This window comes from Ranitomeya variabilis, chromosome 1 (genome assembly GCF_051348905.1).
Source record: "Ranitomeya variabilis isolate aRanVar5 chromosome 1, aRanVar5.hap1, whole genome shotgun sequence".
Taxonomy (NCBI): domain Eukaryota; kingdom Metazoa; phylum Chordata; class Amphibia; order Anura; family Dendrobatidae; genus Ranitomeya; species Ranitomeya variabilis.
This window is the reverse complement of record NC_135232.1, coordinates 1,138,898,810-1,138,918,308: the sequence shown is the minus strand read 5'-3', so window position 1 is coordinate 1,138,918,308 and position 19,499 is coordinate 1,138,898,810. Positions and strand designations below refer to the sequence as shown.

At 46.0% G+C, this 19,499-nt stretch overlaps 1 protein-coding gene across 1 annotated transcript in view; it reads left to right on the top strand.

Annotated features, from left to right (window-relative positions):
* Nucleotides 1–19,171, top strand: part of LOC143800567 (vomeronasal type-2 receptor 26-like) — a 30,668-nt gene extending 11,497 nt beyond the window's left edge. The window contains exon 3 of the mRNA XM_077281196.1: nt 18,261–19,171. Within this exon, the coding sequence (XP_077137311.1) occupies nt 18,261–19,171 (911 nt within the window). The remainder of the gene's footprint in view (nt 1–18,260) is intronic.
* Nucleotides 19,172–19,499: the final 328 nt, after the last annotated feature.

The following is a 19,499-nucleotide window of genomic DNA, read 5'->3' as shown; positions in this document are numbered from 1 at the left end:
AATGACCTGTGAGGGAGAACATCGATAAGGAGGAAAATAGTTCGTAACCACACTGGACAACTGCTGTCTCCTGTCACTTTGAATCAATGCAGCAGTACCTGTCGTGTCAGCGGTCATTGCGAAATCACTCCAAAACCTCGTCATAAAACCCCTCTGTCCAACGCCACTTCTGATTTGTGCACCTCTAACACCTCTGCCATGTTGCCCCCTACGGCTCGTGTGAGAACCATCACCGCCGCTGTGTGCTGGGAATGCCTGAACCAAACGGTCTACAAGAGTTGCTTGTTTGGTAGCCAATATTTGCTCAAGGTTCTCATGTGGCATGATATTTTGTAATTTTCCTTTATATTGTGGATCCAGGAGGTAGGCCAACCAGTAATCGTCATCGGTCATTATTTTGATAATGCGGGGGTCCCTTTTTAGGATATGCAAGGCATACTCAGCCATGTGGGCCAATGTTCCAGGTGTCAATTCACAGCTTGTGCTGTGTTGCGGAGCACTTTTTTACAAATCAACATCACTTGTGTCCCGCAAAAACCCTGTACCTGAACTTGCAACGCCACCAGTTTCTTTTGCCCCCTGACAAGCATCCTCCTCCCATATTCATCCCCATCATCCTCCTCCTCCCCCTCTTTGTCTGCCACCTCGTACAGGAGAGTTCCCTGAGCAGACAATGGTTGACTGTCATCAAGGCTTCCCTCCTCCTCGGCCACAGACGCCTGCTCCTTGATGTGCGTCAAACTTTGCATCAGCAGACGCATTAGTGGGATGCTCATGCTTATGATGGCATCGTCTGCACTTACCAGCCATGTGCATTCCTCAAAACACTGAAGGACTTGACAGAGGTCTTGTAGCTCCGACCACTGCACACCAGACAACTCCATGCCTGCCATCCAAGTGCCTGCCCGTGTATGTGTATCCTCCCACAAATTAATTACAGCACGCCTCTGTTCGCACAGCCTCTGAATCACGTGCAGTTTTCAACTTGCCACCTTGTTGCAATGTCAATTATTAGGCAGTGCTGGAGAAGATTAAGCGATCGCTGATGGTTCAGCAAACAGCTGGAGTGTACGGGCGACCGGCGGATGTGCGAGTAAAGTCTTCGCACCTTCAGGAGCAGGGCTTGTAACTCCAGATAATTTTTGAGGAAGCACTGAACCACCAGGTTCAAGGTGTGAGCCAGGCAAGGTATGTGTTTCAGTTCTGAAAGGGCTATGGCAGCCATAAAATTCCTTCCGTTATCACTGACTACCTTGCCTGCCTCAAGATGTACACTGCCCAGCCATGACTGAGTTTGTTGCTGCTAGTACTCGGCCAGTACTTCCGTGGTGTGTCTGTTGTCGCCCAAACACTTCATTTGTAACACAGCCTGCTGACGCTTACCACTAGCTGTTCGATAATCGGACACCTCGTGTGCAACACTGGCAGCTGCGGATGGAGTGGTCATGCGACTGCACTCTGTGAACAAGCTTTTGCTTCTGGAGGAGGAGAAGGAGGAGGGGTAGTGAACGCCTACAGCCAACTGTTTCTTAGACCGTGGGCTAGGCAGAACTGTCCCACTAGGCACAGGGTCCACTGGCTGTCCCCTGTGGACCCTGCATCCACCACATTAACCCAGTGCACCATGATGGACACGTAACATCCCTGGCCATGCCTACTGGTCCATGCATCTGTTGTGAGGTGCACCTTTCCACTGACTGCCTCAGTGCATGGACAATACGGTCTTTGACATGCTGGTGGAGGGCTGGGATGGCATTTCTTGCTAAGAAGTGCCGACTGGGTAGGTTATAGAGTGTGTTATGACCTGGTGGTTACAGAGGAGCACTGAGATGACCTGGTGGGTAAAACCAATCATGGACAAGCTCCGAGGAGGTGGCAGCTCCTCCGACAACAATCACAGTTATGACCTGGTGATTATGGAGCAGCACAGAAATGACCTGGTGGGTAAAAATGTACACGCTCTTTACTTTTATCTGTACCTATGTACGGTCATCACATTGAGTGTCTGGGGGGGCTGACAGACTGAGGTGCTCCCTTCCTTGTCCCCCTTATGTGTTGTCGTGGTATTTTCCATCACTTTGCTTTTGTTTCATGTCCTATTTTTAATCAATAAACTATCTTTGTACATTTGTACTTTCGGCTCCTTGTTTCTCCTTCCTATATAATGTTGCTGGAGCAATGAATTAAGTGCCCGGGTTATTATTTATTATCACACTTGTGTTGTTTTTTCTCCTGGGTCAGGCTCATTATGGTTCTTGTCTCTTTTATATTATTAACTATTTCTGTGTGTTTCACAGCTTTTTTTGTTACTAACATGGACTTTCGTGCACGCGACCGCACTTGGCGTGCACAACTTAATGAGGTACTTCATGACAATGCTGAAGGGGATATCAACGGGCCTAACAGAGAGCTGCAGGAGGTCATTACACGGTTTAAGGACCTTCTGCGTAAGAGAACACGCATATGGTGGAACTTTGAATTTCTTGACCGTTATATTCAAAAGGATCTTATCCCTAGGGGACTCCGTATTCAGGTGTTCCCATCCTTTCCAATTGAGGATGAGGAGTTTAGGGGTAAATGGGAGGGCCTCACCAATACCTGTTCCAAAGGATTCATGACCCTCCTTAAACAGTTAAATCAGAAGTCCCTTGACTCCATTGAAATTGAAATTGATGAGTTACAGGTAGTGTTGAGCATTCCGATGCTGCAAGTATCGGGTATCGGCCGATACTTGCTGTATCGGAATTCCGATACCGGGATTCCGATACTCTTGTGGTATCGGGTATCGGGTATCGCAACAACATTAATGTTAAAATGTGTAAAAGAGAGAATTAAAATAAAAAATATCGCTATACTCACCTGTCCGACGCAGCCGGGACTTCAGCGAGGGAACCGGCAGCGTTGTTTGTTTAAAATTCGTGCTATTACTTGGTTACGTGAATTCCCGGCTTGTGATTGGTCAGGTCGGCCATGTTGCCGGGACGCGTACCAATCACAGCAAGCCGTGACGAAATTACGTCACGGCTTGCTGTGATTGGTCCGCGTCCCGGCAATATGGCCGCCCTGACCAATCACAAGCCGTGACGTCACGGAAGGCTGGACACGCGCCCATTTTAAAATGAGCGCGTCCAGCCTCCCGGCTTGTGATTGGTTGACCGCGGCGCAACCAATCACAAGCCGTGACGTCACGGGAGGCTGGACACGCGCCCATTTTAAAATGAGCGCGTGTCCAGCCTCCCGTGACGTCACGGCTTGTGATTGGTCAGGGCGGCCATATTGCCGGGACGCGGACCAATCACAGCAAGCCGTGACGTAATTTCGTCACGGCTTGCTGTGATTGGTCCGCGTCCCGGCAACATGGCCGACCTGACCAATCACAAGCCGGGAATTCACGTAACCAAGTAATAGCGCGAATTTTAAACAAACAACGCTGCCGGTTCCCTCGCTGAAGTCCCGGCTGCGTCGGACAGGTGAGTATAGCGATATTTTTTATTTTAATTCTTTCTTTTACACATTAATATGGTTCCCAGGGCCTGAAGGAGAGTTTCCTCTCCTTCAGACCCTGGGAACCATCAGGAATACCGTCCGATACCTGAGTCCCATTGACTTGTATTGGTATCGGGTATCGGTATCGGATTGGATCCGATACTTTGCCGGTATCGGCCGATACTTTCCGATACCGATACTTTCAAGTATCGGACGGTATCGCTCAACACTAGTTACAGGCCATCTTGCTCAAAGATATGTCAGGTGAGATGTTGAAAAAATTCAATGATGAAATCGATGGGGATCTTCAGAGGTGGGCTAAAGAAATACAGGCCACGAAAGCAAAAAAATTTCAGCGGGATATACTGGACAAGCAACAGTCCAGAATGTACAGATGGCAGAATCCGTCTGGCCGCTCCCGCAACAGGTCAAGAAGCTCCTTCCAATCAAGATCCAGGTCTACCTCTAATCGATCTAATAAATCCACCCGTGATGACGACCCTTCAATCAGTGGTCATCCTAGCGGTTCTGCTCCATTGGGTCCCGGTGATGGTAGAATGACCACGAGACAGCACAGCAAGGCCCACATGTCTGGTGGGAGGGTTGCCCAGGTTGGTACACAGGGTTGTTTACAAGTGCTGAATTTATCTACCCACACCCTTACCGAGGACCAGTTATTTGTCCTCGGTATGGGTCTTATGTTTTCCCCTACTAATTCTTTTAATTATTTTTCAGCACTAAAAGACCTACATTTATTTTCTCGCAAACTCATTCTGAAGAAATTACACTCCAGCAGAGATCATATGGCAGGTTTGAGTGAGACAGAGAGGGAGACCCTTCGTGATTTGGAGGATTTGCTTGAGGAACAACAGACACCTGATGTAAGTAAATTTCCCCCCTTCACTCGGCCTAGATCGGCCAGGTTTCCCCCCTTGTCCCTATCACCAGCCATAGAAGTCTTTACCAAATTGGTAAGTGAAGACTTCAAAAAACTGTCAACAAGGCGGACCTACGATAATCTGACTTCTGGGCACCGCCTGGCAATACAACAACTCAAATCTCTAAAGGATGTGGTTTTTAAACAAGCGGACAAGGGGGGAAACGTGGTGATCTGGCCCTGTGTTAAATATGAGCGGGAAGCCTTTCGGCAGCTTAGGGATTCAAATACTTACCTCAGGCTATCCTCCAATCCGACGGCTCCCTTCCTGCAGGAACTCCAAAATATTCTGATCAGGGCCCTGGATGACAATATCATTCCCAAGCAGGTATTTGATGGGCTGCTTGCAAGGTCACCGAGGGTCCCCACTTTTTATCTCCTGCCCAAGGTCCATAAGGATGCCCTCGACCCTCCGTGACGTCCTATCGTGTCTGGGATTGATGGTATTTGTGATCCGGTTTGCCGTTTTATTGACTATTATCTTAAACCTTTAGTTGAGACTCTTCCATCTTTTGTTAAAGACACGACGGACGTCCTGTCCAGGGTTGATGGCATCCTTGTGGACCAGGGTACCATTTTTGTTACGGCTGATGTCGAAAGCCTTTATACATGCATAGATCACTCGCATGGCCTGGCGGCTGTCCGTCGCTTCCTGGGGGCCTCCGACCTGTGCGGCCCTCTATGTGGGCTGATCCTCGAGCTGGTTGGATACATCCTCTCCCACAACTTTTTTGTCTTCAAGGACCATTTCTACCTCCAGAAGCGCGGCACAGCCATGGGCGCGGCGTGTGCGCCCTCGTACGCCAACCTCTTCCTGGGCGCCTGGGAGAGGGAGATTTTTGGCGACGGGGGCCCGCCGCTTGCTGCCCATGTGCTGTGCTGGTACCGCTATATTGATGACATTTTGTTTTTGTGGGGGGGGTCTGTACGCCAGCTCGAGGAATTTATGAGGCATTTGAATGAAAATTCTCTTAACATACATCTTACCCACCAGAGCAGTATGGCTGCGGTTGACTTCTTGGATGTCCGCCTGGAGGTTGATTCTGACCGGCGCATCCAGGCTGACATCTATCGGAAGCCGACCGCTGTCAACTCCTTACTGCATGCCTCCTCTGCTCACTATCCAGCCACCATTAGGGCCGTCCCGGTCGGACAATTCCTCAGGGTGCGGCGGATTTGTTCCACTGAGGCCAAATTCGAATCACAGGCCTTGGACTTAAAGAACAGATTCGCTGTCCGTGGGTACAGTCGTAGATCTATCAAGGCCGGTTATGATCGGGCACGGTCTACACAACGTAGTGATCTATTGCATTCGAGGGCCCGACGCCGTACTGTGGGTGGAGATGGACACATCAGATTCATCTCCACCTACAACCATGAATGGGAAAATATGCGGGTCATTTTGAAAAAACATTGGCCGGTTCTTCAGGCCGAACCTTCCCTGTGTGCCACCCTGGGCACTACTCCCCTCATGACCCCCAGAAGGGGAACTAACCTTAGTAATCTGCTCGTGAGGAGCCATTACATTCCAGCTCCCGCAAGGAATTTCTTTGGTACAAGTGGCCCCCAAGCAGGCTGTACCCCCTGTGGGCACTGTCTTGCCTGCGCCAATGTCCTGCGCTGCTCTGATTTTTCTACCAGTGATGGTACTAAAACCTTTCAGATCAAAGAACGTATATCTTGTGGCACTACGAATGTTATATATTATGCCACTTGTCCGTGCCCCAAGATATACGTTGGTCTTACTACCCGAGAACTTAGAGTCCGGGTTAGGGAGCATGTGCGGGACATCGGCGCGGCCAGGACAGTGTCCCCGGGGGTGGAGATCAAAACAATCCCCCGTCACTTTAGGGCATACCATCATTGTGATGGCGGCCTGCTTAGAGTGAGGGGCATTGATGTGCTCCATCTGGGGATCAGGGGTGGGGATAACAAAAAACGACTAGCGCAGATCGAAACTAAGTGGATTACTTTGCTTGATACCATGACCCCTAGGGGCCTGAATGAATCCCTTAGTTTCGCTCCCTACCTCTGATTTGTGTCTTTTGCTGTGCTCTCTCCTGATCAGTGACTTTTTCCATCTTCCCCGGTGTTTTTTGCGTTGGTGTTTTTAATTATTTTTAACCTGTTTTATTGTCTTTTTCCTTATTTATAGTATCTCTCTTCTTGTCCTGTGGCCCTTCCCTCCCTGCTACATATTATTTGATCCTGGTGTGACTATCGATCTTATTACATCAGTGAACATTTGGATGATTCTTCGGACACCAGTGACAAGACACCTATGAAAACGGATTTTTTTCTGTGTTATTTATTTACAGCAATATTCGTATAAATTTTGCTTGTGTACGTTCCTCTTCTGGTCTCCATCCATGTTCGCACTGTCGCGCTTTTTGGGCTCCTGTATGGCCTATTGTGTATGCATGGTGCGTTCTTTGTGGATCGCACTGGGTCTTCTTCACTGTTCCCACTGTGTGAGCCCCCATGCGGCCGTGCGCATCGCGCTGTGGGCGGGTGGCTGCCGTGCTGGGACGGGTGTCTTTATGGGTTGCTGCGCGGACCTGGAGATTTGTCTCCCGGTCTGCGCATCAGGCTTGACGCCGGGTCCTTGTGCGGCGCCGCTCTGCCGCAGTGCGCATGCGCCGACAGCGCCGACATGATTGGTGGTCACTGACCATGTGATCGGGGTCAGGGAGGGTAAAAGCAGGTCCTGTTTCCTTTCACACCACTTCCCCTTGAGAAAGCAGCGTTGGAGCGCTACGAAACGTGCGTTGGGGCACTCTCACCGGTGGGACCCTCTTTTGTCTACCTCCCCCCATTGTGGTAAGCATGGCACCCCTCTATTGTTATTGCTGTGTGGTGAGATTTTGTATAAATATATAGGGCACTGGCCCTTACCTTATTATTATCTTTCTTGTATGACCGCACAGCATTGTGCTCATATCAGGTGCTTTGTGCTTCCCATTTCTCCAGCACTGCGTATTATATTGGCATGTATTATCTTTCCATCTTTTATCTGTACCTATGTACGGTCATCACATTGAGTGTCTGGGGGGGCTGACAGACTGAGGTGCTCCCTTCCTTGTCCCCCTTATGTGTTGTCGTGGTATTTTCCATCACTTTGCTTTTGGTTCATGTCCTATTTTTAATCAATAAACTATCTTTGTACATTTGTACTTTCGGCTCCTTTTTTCTCCTTCCTATATAATGTTGCTGGAGCAATGAATTAAGCGCCCGGGTTATTATTTATTATCACACTTGTGTTGTTTTTTCTCCCGGGTCAGGCTCATTATGGTTCTTGTCTCTTTTACATTACGCTCTGAGGAGGTGGTAGCTTTACTGAAAGAAATCCCTACTCCTAACACCAACACTAGAAATAGCTGTGGGACGTTCCTATCTCTGCCTAGACGCCTCGACACAGCCTAAGAACTAACTACCCCTGAAGATGGAAACGGAAAACTATCTCTCCTCAGAGAAACCCCCAAAAGGAAAGATAGACCCCCTCAAATATTAACGGTGAGTGGAGAGGGAAATGACAAACTCAGAAATGAAAATAGATTTCAGCAAAGGAGGCCAACACTATCTAAATAGACCGAGTTAGAAAAGGATACTGTGAGGTCAGTATAAAAACTAAAATCCACGCAGAGTTTACAAAAATAACCTCCACACCGACTCACGGTATGGAGGGGCAAATCTGCACCCCAGAGCTTCCAACTAGCCTGAATATTTCATAATGACAAGCTGGACAAAAGAGACATAACTTAAACCTGAACAGAAGGTCAAAAGCAGGGATACACCCAAGAACTAGCAGAACTTATCTTAAGCTGAAATGGACTGGCCAACAGAGTACTTCCAGGAGAGGACTGAATCCAACAGGAAAACATTGACAGCTGGCATCGACTACAGACTAGAGCCCAGTTAAATAACAAGGCCAGGGAACCGATTAGTGAAGGCAGCTGCTAAGTTCCACTCGAAACCACCAGAGGGAGCCCAAGAGCAGAACTCCCAAAAATACCATTCATAGCCACAGGATGGAGCCCAAGAACGGAATTCACAACAGTACCCCCCCTTGAGGAGGGGTCACCGAACCCTCACCAGAGCCCCCAGGCCGATCGGGACGAGCCAAATGAAAAGCACGTACCAAATCGGCAGCATGGACATCGGAGGCAAAAACCCAAGAATTATCCTCCTGGCCATAACCCTTCCACTTGACCAGATACTGAAGTTTCCGCCTCGAAAGACGAGAATCCAAAATCTTCTCCACCACATATTCCAACTCCCCCTCAACCAACACCGGAGCAGGAGGGTCAACGGAGGGGACCATGGGCACCACATACCTCCGCAACAAAGATCTATGGAACACATTATGAATGGAAAAAGAAGCTGGAAGGGCCAAACGAAAAGACACCGGATTGATAATTTCCGAAATCCTAAAAGGACCAATAAAATGAGGCTTGAACTTAGGGGAAGAGTCCTTCATAGGAACATGACGAGAAGACAACCAGACCAAATCCCCAACCCGAAGCTGGGGACCAACACACCGACGGTGGTTAGCAAAACGTTGAGCCTTTTCCTGAGACAATGTTAAATTGTCCACCACATGAGTCCAAATCCGCTGCAACCTGTCCACCACAGAATCTACCCCAGGACAGTCCGAAGGCTCAACCTGCCCTGAAGAAAAACGAGGATGAAAACCGAAGTTACAGAAAAAAGGCGAAACCAAGGTAGCCGAACTAGCCCGATTATTAAGGGCAAACTCGGCCAACGGCAAAAAGGTAACCCAATCATCCTGATCCGCAGACACAAAGCATCTCAAATAGGTTTCCAAGGTCTGATTGGTTCGCTCCGTCTGTCCATTTGTCTGAGGGTGAAATGCCGAAGAAAAAGACAAATTAATGCCCATTCTAACACTAAAGGACCGCCAAAACCTAGAAACAAACTGGGTACCTCTATCAGACACAATATTCTCCGGAATACCATGCAAACGAACCACATGCTGAAAAAATAAAGGAACCAAATCAGAGGAGGAAGGCAACTTAGGCAAAGGTACCAAGTGGCCATTTTAGAAAATCGGTCACAAACCACCCAGATGACAGACATTTTCTGAGAAACAGGAAGATCAGGAATAAAATCCATGGAAATATGCGTCCAGGGCCTCTCAGGGATAGGCAAAGGCAAAAGCAACCCACTAGCACGAGAACAGCAGGGCTTAGCCCGGGCACAGGTCCCACAGGACTGCACAAAGGAATGCACATCCCGTGACAAAGAAGGCCACCAAAAGGACCTGGCAACCAAATCTCTGGTGCCAAAGATCCCAGGATGACCAGCCAATACAGAACAATGAATCTCAGAAATCACCTTACTAGTCCATCTATCAGGAACAAAGAATTTCCCTACAGGACAGCGGTCGGGTCTATCAGCCTGAAACTTCTGAAGCACCCGCCGCAAATCAGGGGAGATAGCAGAAAGAATCACCCCCTCCTTGAGAATACCAGCCGGCTCAGGGACTCCCGGAGAATCAGGCAAAAAACTCCTAGACAGGGCATCAGCCTTCACATTCTTAGATCCCGGAAGATACGAGACCACAAAATCAAAACTGGAGAAAAACAAAGACCACCGAGCCTGTCTAGGATTCAACCGCTTGGCAGACTCTAGGTAAATCAGATTCTTATGATCGGTCAAGACCACAACACGATGCTTAGCTCCCTCAAGCCAATGTCGCCACTCCTCAAATGCCCACTTCATAGCCAACAACTCCAGATTGCCGACATCATAATTACGCTCAGCAGGCGAAAACTTTCTGGAGAAGAAAGCACACGGTTTCAACACAGAGCGATCAGAATTTCTCTGAGACAGAACAGCTCCTGCCCCAATCTCCGAAGCGTCAACCTCAACCTGAAAATGGAGCGAAACATCTGGCTGACGCAACACAGGGGCAGAAGTAAAACGACGCTTAAGCTCCTGAAAGGCCTCCACAGCTGCAGAGGACCAATTCACCACATCAGCACCTTTCTTGGTCAAATCGGTCAGAGGTTTAACCACAGTAGAAAAATTAGCAATGAAGCGGCGATAAAAATTAGCAAAGCCCAAAAATTTCTGGAGGCTTTTCACAGATGTGGGTTGAGTCCAATCATAAATAGCCTGGACCTTAACAGGGTCCATTTCAATAGCCGAGGGAGAAAAAATGAACCCCAGAAAAGAAACCTTCTGAACTCCAAAAAGGCACTTAGACCCCTTCACAAACAGTGCATTAGCACGAAGAATCTGAAACACCATCCTGACCTGCTTCACATGAGACTCCCAATCATGGGAAAAAAACAAAATATCATCCAAATATACAATCATGAATTTATCCAGATACTCCCGGAAAATATCATGCATAAAGGACTGAAACACAGATGGAGCATTAGAGAGCCCGAAAGGCATCACAAGATATTCAAAATGGCCTTCGGGCGTATTAAATGCTGTTTTCCATTCATCAACCTGTTTGATGCGGACAAGATTATACGCCCCTCGAAGGTCAATCTTGGTAAACCAGCTAGCCCCTTTAATCCGAGCAAACAAATCAGAGAGCAAAGGCAAAGGGTACTGGAATTTGACAGTGATCTTATTGAGAAGGCGATAATCTATACAGAGCCTCAAGGAGCCATCCTTCTTGGCAACAAAAAAAAACCCCGCTCCCAACGGTGACGAAGACGGGCGAATATGCCCCTTCTCCAAGGTCTCCTTTACATAACTCTGCATAGCGGCATGCTCTGGCACAGACAGATTGAAAAGTCGGCCCTTAGGGAACTTACAGCCAGGAATCAAATTAATAGCGCAATCACAGTCCCTATGAGGAGGCAGGGGACTGGATTTGGGCTCCTCAAATATATCCTGGAAATCTGACAAAAACTCAGGAACTTCAGAAGAAGGGGACGAGGAAATTGACATCAGAGGAATGTCACTATGTATCCCCTGACAACCCCAACTAGTCACAGACATAAATTTCCAATCCAGCACTGGATTATGTACCTGTAACCATGGAAACCCCAGCACAACCACATCATGCAAATTATGCAACACCAAAAAGCGAATATTTTGGTGATGTGCTGGAGCCATGTTCATGGTTAACTGTGTCCAGTACTGAGGTTTATTCTTGGCCAATGGCGTAGCGTCAATCCCCCTCAAGGAAATAGGGCTCTGCAAGGGCTCCAAGGAAAAACCACAGCGCTTGGCAAATTCTAGGTCCATTAAGTTCAGGGCAGCGCCAGAATCCACAAATGCCATGACAGAAAAGGACGACAATGAACAAATCAGGGTAATAGACAAGAGAAATTTAGGCTGTACAGTACTGATGGTAACCGACCTAGCAACCCTCTTAGTACGCTTCGGGCAGTCAGAGATAGCATGAGTAGCGTCACCACAGTAAAAACACAGCCCATTCTGACGTCTGAACTCCTGCCGTTCTGCTCTCGTCAAAATCCTATCACATTGCATAGGCTCAGAACTCTGCCCAGAGGACACCGCCATATGGTGCACCACCTTACATTCACGTAGGCGTCGATCAATCTGAATGGCCAGAGACATTGATTCGTTCAAACCAGCAGGCGTGGGGAACCCCACCATAACATCTTTCAGGGTTTCAGAAAGACCCTTTCTGAAAATAGCTGCCAGGGCATCCTCATTCCATTTTGTAAGCACAGACCACTTTCTAAATTTCTGACAATATATTTCTACTGCTTCCTGACCCTGACCAAGAGCCAGCAAGATTTTTTCTGCCTGATCCACAGAATTAGGTTCGTCATAAAGCAGTCCAAGCGCTTGAAAAAATGAATCTACATTTAGCAATGCAGGATTCCCTGGCTCAAGCGAGAATGCCCAGTCCTGCGGGTCTCCGCGCAGCAGAGAAATAACAATCTTCACCTGCTGAATGGGGTCACCAGAGGAACGGGGTCTCAGAGCAAAAAACAATCTGCAATTATTTTTAAAGTTCAAAAACTTAGATCTATCCCCAGAAAACAAATCAGGGATAGGAATTCTAGGCTCAGAAACAGTAGCTTGAATAAAATAATCTTGGATACTCTGTACCCTTGCAGCGAGATGATCAACACGCGCAGACAGACCCTGAACCTCCATATCAGCACCAAGCTCCTGAACCATCCAAAGATCAAGGGGAAAAAAAAAACAGGCAACAAGGAAAAAAAACAATGACTCAGAACTTTCTTTTCCCTCTTTTGAGATGCATTTAACACATTGTGGGCCAGCTGTACAGTTATGACCTGGTGGTTACGGAGTAGCACTGAGATTACCTGGTGTGTAAAACCAAACATGGACAAGCTCCGAGGAGGTGGAAGCTCCACCGACAACAATCACAGTTATGACCTGGTGATTATGGAGCAGCACAGAAATGACCTGGTGGGTAAAAATGTACAAGCTCTGAGGAGGTGGTAGCTTTACTGACCGCAATCCCTACTCCTAACACCAACACTAGAAATAGCTGTGGGACGTTCCTATCTCTGCCTAGATGCCTCGACACAGCCTAAGAACTAACTACCCCTGAAGATGGAAACGGAAAACTATCTCGCCTCAGAGAAACCCCCAAAAGGAAAGATAGCCCCCCACAAATATTAACGGTGAGTGGAGAGGGAAATGACAAACTCAGAAATGAAAATAGATTTCAGCAAAGGAGGCCAACACTATCTAAATAGACAGAGATAGAAAAGGATACTGTGAGGTCAGTATAAAAACTAAAATACACGCAGAGTTTACAAAAATAACCTTCACACCGACTCACGGTATGGAGGGGCAAATCTGCACCCCAGAGCTTCCAACTAGCCTGAATATTTCATAATGACAAGCTGGACAAAAGAGACATAACTTAAACCTGAACAGAAGGTCAAAAGCAGGGATACACCCAAGAACTAGCAGAACTTATCTTAAGCTGAAATGGACTGGCCAACAGAGTACTTCCAGGAGAGGACTGAATCCAACAGGAAAACATTGACAGCTGGCATCGACTACAGACTAGAGCCCAGTTAAATAACAAGGCCAGGGAACCGATTAGTGAAGGCAGCTGCTAAGTTCGACTCTCGACACTCGAAACCACCAGAGGGAGCCCAAGAGCAGAACTCCCAAAAATACCATTCATAGCCACAGGATGGAGCCCAAGAACGGAATTCACAACAAGCGTGGTACTGCGTAGGCCATCAGGTCTTTGAAAGCTTCACTTTCAACCAACCGGTAGGGCATCATCTATAATGAGATTAGTATAGCAATGTGGGCGTTCAAACCCTGTGTATGCGGATGAGAGGATGAGTACTTTCTTTTTCTAATGAGAGTCTCTTGTAGGGTGAGCTGGACGGGAGAGCTGCATATGGTGGAACTAGCGGTGGGGGTGGTGGACATGGCGGATTGAGAGAGGGTTGGTGATGGTATTCTTGATGTTGGCCTACATACAGTGTTTCCTACCAGGAACCTTGTGATTCCCTGACAGATTTGGCCTTGCGATGATTCCTCCACATTTGCTGCTGGTGGTGTCCTAACCGGTGGGCTGACAGGCTGACAGGCTGACAGTGAGGGAAGCAATGTAGCGTTGCTGACTACGTTCATTCTGAGCATGTGCTCCAATGGTACAGGACATTTGGTAGTTAGTCCAGGCTTGCAAGTGCATGCTGGTTAAATGTCTAAGCATGCACGTTGTATTTAAATTTTGAAGATTCTTCCCTCTGCTAAAGGTCTTTGAGCATTTCTTACAGATAACTTTGCACTGATCATATGGATCTTGGTTAAAAAATTGCCACACTACACGTTTCCTACTATGGAATACCTTTTCAGGCATTGCACGCTGTGCTACTTTCACCGGATGGCCACGCTGTCCTAAAACCGTTTTTGTTTTTGACACACGTTTTTGGCCTGATACGGGCCTGCCAGATGACAGCTGTTGCGATGTAGATGGCTGCTGCGGATCATCCTCCTCCGCTTCTGAGCTACTGTCACCGGCACCCTCTTCCCCCAATGGCTGCCAATCAGGGTCAACAACTGGGTCATCTATCACCTCCTCTTCAATGTTATGTGTACCTTTCTCTGTGTCACCGTGTAAGGTGCTATAGCGTTCGGGACAGGGCACCATAGTCTCATCAGGGTCAGATTATGGCTCAGTACACTGCGAGGGCAATGTAGTGATCTGAGTCAATGGAACAGCATAATAATCTAGCTGTGGCTGTGCATCAGTGCACTCCATGTCCAATTCATCTTGTAATGGGCAGTTAACAATTTCCCTTTCTAAACCAGGCACGGTATGTGTAAAGAGCTCCATGGAGTAACCTGTAGTGTCGCCTGACGCATCCTTCACTTTTGGTGTGGGTGAAGGACACAAGGAAACGTCTTGTTCCTGACCAGGAGCATCCACTGAGGACTTGCTGCTTTTATATTTTGAACTTTCTGAAGAGGAGGCGAAAGAGCTAGAGTCAGCAAGGAAAGCCAAAACTTTTTCCTGCTGCTCCGGCTTTAAAAGCTGTTTTCCTACTCCCAGATAAGGGAGCCTTTGAGGCCTTGTGTAGCCAGACGATGACACTGACTCAACACCTTCAGGCTTACGTGCTATTGTGCTTTTGCCACTACCACCAGATGCACCACCACCACCATCAGTACCAGCTGGCAACCTATGCCCACAGGCTCTTCCACCAGACTTCCTCATTTTTTGGAAAATCTAACCAAAATAACAACCGTTATGTGGTACTGTAAAACAAGGTAGAAGTTATATATAAACTTGTTGAGAATTTAAATCTCCCTTCTTTTTTGGAGACTGAACCAAATCTCAGGCCCAGTGTATAAAACAACGCAATGTAAGTGGCAGCAAGTGGCTGGCTGATATACGACAAACTAACAGGACCGAAATATATCCACTTTGTGAGAATTTGAATCTCCCTTTTTTTTGAGAGGGGGAGACTGAACCAAATCTCAGGCTCAGTGTATAAAACAACGCAATGTAAGTGGCAGCAAGTGGCTGGCTGATATACGACAAACTAACAGGACAGAAATATATCCACTTTCAGACAATTTGAAACACCCTTTTTTGGGGGGGAGACTGCACCGCAACTCAGGCCCAGTGTATAACACAACACAATGTAAGTGGCAGAACGTGGCTGGCTGATATATGACAAACTAACAGAACTGACGTATATCTACTTTGTGACAATTTGAATCTCCCTTTTTTGGGGGGAGACTCCTCCAAAACTCAGGCCCAGTGTATAAAACACAATGTAAGTGGCAGAACATGGCTGGAAGATATATGAAAAAATACAATACAAGGACTATAGTACAATTTCAATCTCCCCACAATATTCTCAGGACAAGTATGGCAGCAATAAAAAGGACTGCTGCACACAACAGTGCACTGTGGACAAATAAACAAGATAACTGTGCAGAAAGGAGCAACAGGATTTTTGCTTTTAAAAAAGCAGTTGGTTTGCACAGCAGCGTGCAAACAGCAATGCAGCTATCAGGGAGCCTTATAAGGCAGCCTAATATGCTACAGAGCTGATGCACAAAAATATAGCCTCCACTGTCCCTGCAAAAAAAAGGTGGTGTTGGACATTGGAAATCGCTACAGCATAAGCGGTTTGGGGGTTAATCTTCCCTCCCTAACTGTATCCCTTCTTCTGATGAAGCTGCAGCAACCTCTCCCTATGCTAAGATCATCAGAAGTAAGATGGCGGTCGGCGTGCATGCCCCTTTATAGCCCCTGTGACGCCGCAGAAAGCAAGCCAATCACTGTCATGCCCTTCTCTAAGATGGTGGGGACCGAGACCTATGTCATCATGCTGCCCACACTCTGCATCCTCCTTCATTGGCTGAAAAATGGCACTGAAGGCGTCATATGAAATCCGACTTTGGCGCGAAGATCGCCGACCTCATGGCCGATCCCACACTAGGATCGGGTCGGGTTTCATGAAACCCGACTTCGTTGAAAGTCGGTAATTTTGAATTTGTCCGATCCGTTTCACTCAACCCTACATGCATCCTATTATGTACATTCAGTTGAAATGTACAGCCGTACAGATAGTACTCTCCACCGTAATAACTGTACAAGCCACTGGCCTATCAAAGGCCATCGGCTTATGTTGACATTCCGGTCAGAGGTGACACAAGACATTCCTGCCATGTGCTGCACCACCATCTTGCATGATCTATGCAGCAGGAAGATAACTCTGCTTGCTTTTGGAGAAATGATAATTAAGGAGTAGAGGTGGGTGAACCAGAACAGTAAAGTTTGGGGTTCGTTCTGAACAGTTAGACTTCAGTAAACGACCCCGAACACGGACTTCTGCATGAAGTCCATGTTACTGTTCGGTTCGGAAGCCCAAACATCGGTGTTTAACACACTTTATCTGCATGACAGCGCAAGAAACATCGGCAGCTCTGATTATTTTCACTGATCAGAGAGCTACAGTTCTCACGCTGTCACATGACAGCTTATGCCAGCAGCTGTGACAGTTGGAAAAAGTTTGCCGCCGGTCACAGGAGTCAGCTAATTACAGAGCACTACTCCCATCAGCTTACGCCTGCTGTCACTGATAACAGCTGGCAATTGTGCTATAAATAAATATATTTTTTTTTAAGAATGACATAGGGTCTCTTCAATTTTTGATAAACAGAGCAGAAAAAACTTACAGCTGTGGGCTTACGCTCTCAGCTGTCAGCTTTATCATGGCTGGTTAAGAAAAAGAGAGGTGACCCAAAGCCGTTTTTTTAAATTATTTAAATAAATACTTTTAAAAACCTATATGGGGTCCCCCCATTTTTGACAATGAACCAAGCTAAAGCAGACAGCTGAGGGCTGGTATTCTAAGGCTGGTAAGGGGCCATAGATATTGGTCCCCAAAACCTAAAAATAGCAGCTGGCAGCCGCCCAAGAAAATACTGGCATTTTACCCTGCTCTTCCCACTTTCCCTGGTGTGGTGGCAAGTGGGGTAATATTTGTGGGATTTGTGTCAGCTTTTTTATAGTCACTGACATCAAGACCAGAGGTTAGTAATGCTGAGGCATCTATCTATAAGACGAAAAACCGGCCCTGGATATGTGGCCCAGTCATGGTGCGGTGGTATTTATCCATTGCATGGTGTTTATGCTCAGACACTATAGCGGGATAATATATGCTTATTGTATGTAGTTTTGTTATAGCGGGCCTATTCATTAACAATATGTGATGTTTGTTATTCAGTAGCAGTATGACTACTATTTAGAAGTACTACTTAGAAAATTATCTTATTGTCATGTTTTAAATGGGGTCAGCAAACATATGTTTTTATAGGATCAAGCACATTAGAGGGGCCCATCCATTTGATGAACATACTGGAGTGGGCTCATAACTAAATTTTGCACCAGAGCCTGTCGGACTCTAGATACACCACTGCATGTCATTCTTTCTACACTTGAGCGCACATACTGGACTCGTTGTCAGACTAGGGATCGCATTACCCAATGCCTTATATTATAGAAGAGGACTGTAGATGTAACTGTAAATTTCAGACTCACTTATTTACTATTTCAAGTAATATTAATTGGCACTTGTGGTTTTCTAACGATAGACCCTGATGGCATATCATGTCACATCTTACTGCAATTCATTCCATGTATTTAATTTGAAAGGCTTATCCTGGCAAAATTACCCAACTTTTTTTTTGTCTCCGGCAGAAGTTGCAAATCTCCACATTGTCAGATCCTCTGGTTATCAGAAATAGCATTAGCTAAGGATCTCTAGGTTTACCCAGCATCAAAACTAAAATCTATGAAAAAAAATCCTCACTGCACTTTTATAGATTCTTTTATCTTGATTTTTTTATATCCTTCTTTTAGACAAGCGATCATGCATCAGGTGTCCAAGAGACCAGTGGCCAAATGACAACAATCAATGTGCACCAAAGGAGACAGAATTTTTATCATATATCGACGACACAATAACTCTTATAATAACTATCATTGTTATTTTTCTTTTCCTCAAAACTTCAGTTATCTTGGGAATCTTCACTTTATTTAGAGATACACCAGTCGTAAAAGCATCTAACCAAACCTTAAGCTTCCTCCTACTTGTCTCCATTATGTTAAGCTTCCTCTGTATATTTTTCTTCCTTGGTCGTCCTACAAGACTCACGTGTATGCTTCGTCAGACTTTATTTGGGTTCATCTTCTCAGTAGCCATCTCTTCTATTTTGGCTAAGACAATTATGGTCTACACGGCCTTCAAAGCCACCAAACCTGGGAGCAATTGTCAAAAATTTATTGGCGTAAAAATCACCAACTGTTTAGTCTTTGTTTGTTCATTTATCCAAGTTGTACTTTGCATTATCTGGTTATCTACTGCACCGCCATTTCCAGAAAACAACTTTGACTTGTATGTGGACAAAATTATTCTTCAGTGTAATGAAGGCTCAATAATAGCATTTTCCATAATTCTGGGTTATATTGGTATTCTTGCTGCAGTGAGTTTCTTGGTTGCTTTTCTGGCAAGAAATTTGCCAGATAGCTTTAATGAAGCTAAATACATCACTTTCAGCATGCTGGTTGTCTGCAGTGTCTGGGTGGCTTTTATTCCGGCCTATTTAAGTGTAACTGGAAAAAGTTCAGTTCTTGTAGAGATATTTGCTATATTGTCTTCAAGTGTTGGCATTTTGGCCTGTATATTTTACCCTAAATGTTATATTATTATCCTGAGACCAGACTTAAATTCAAAAGGCAAATTGTTAAAAAATATAGAAGAGAAAATCTAACCACTCAAATCATATTTAGCATTGTAATGTATTCAGAAATTTCTGTTAATGTCAATGTTAATGTCAATGTGAAGCTTCTTTATTTTCATAATGGCCAATTAAACATTTTCATTTTAGGTCTTATTTTGAATTTTGTTATGTGTAATCAATGGTTTTAGAAATTTGGAGCAGTGAAAATATTCAAAGGACCACAAATTTAATACATCTTCTAAGCATTTAACAAACTGTCTTTAAGGCAAATCTTTAGATTCTGAAAAGAGACTTTATTATAGGTAATTAATAAAGCAAGACGATATTCACTATTAATCAAAGTTTTCACCATTTTTCT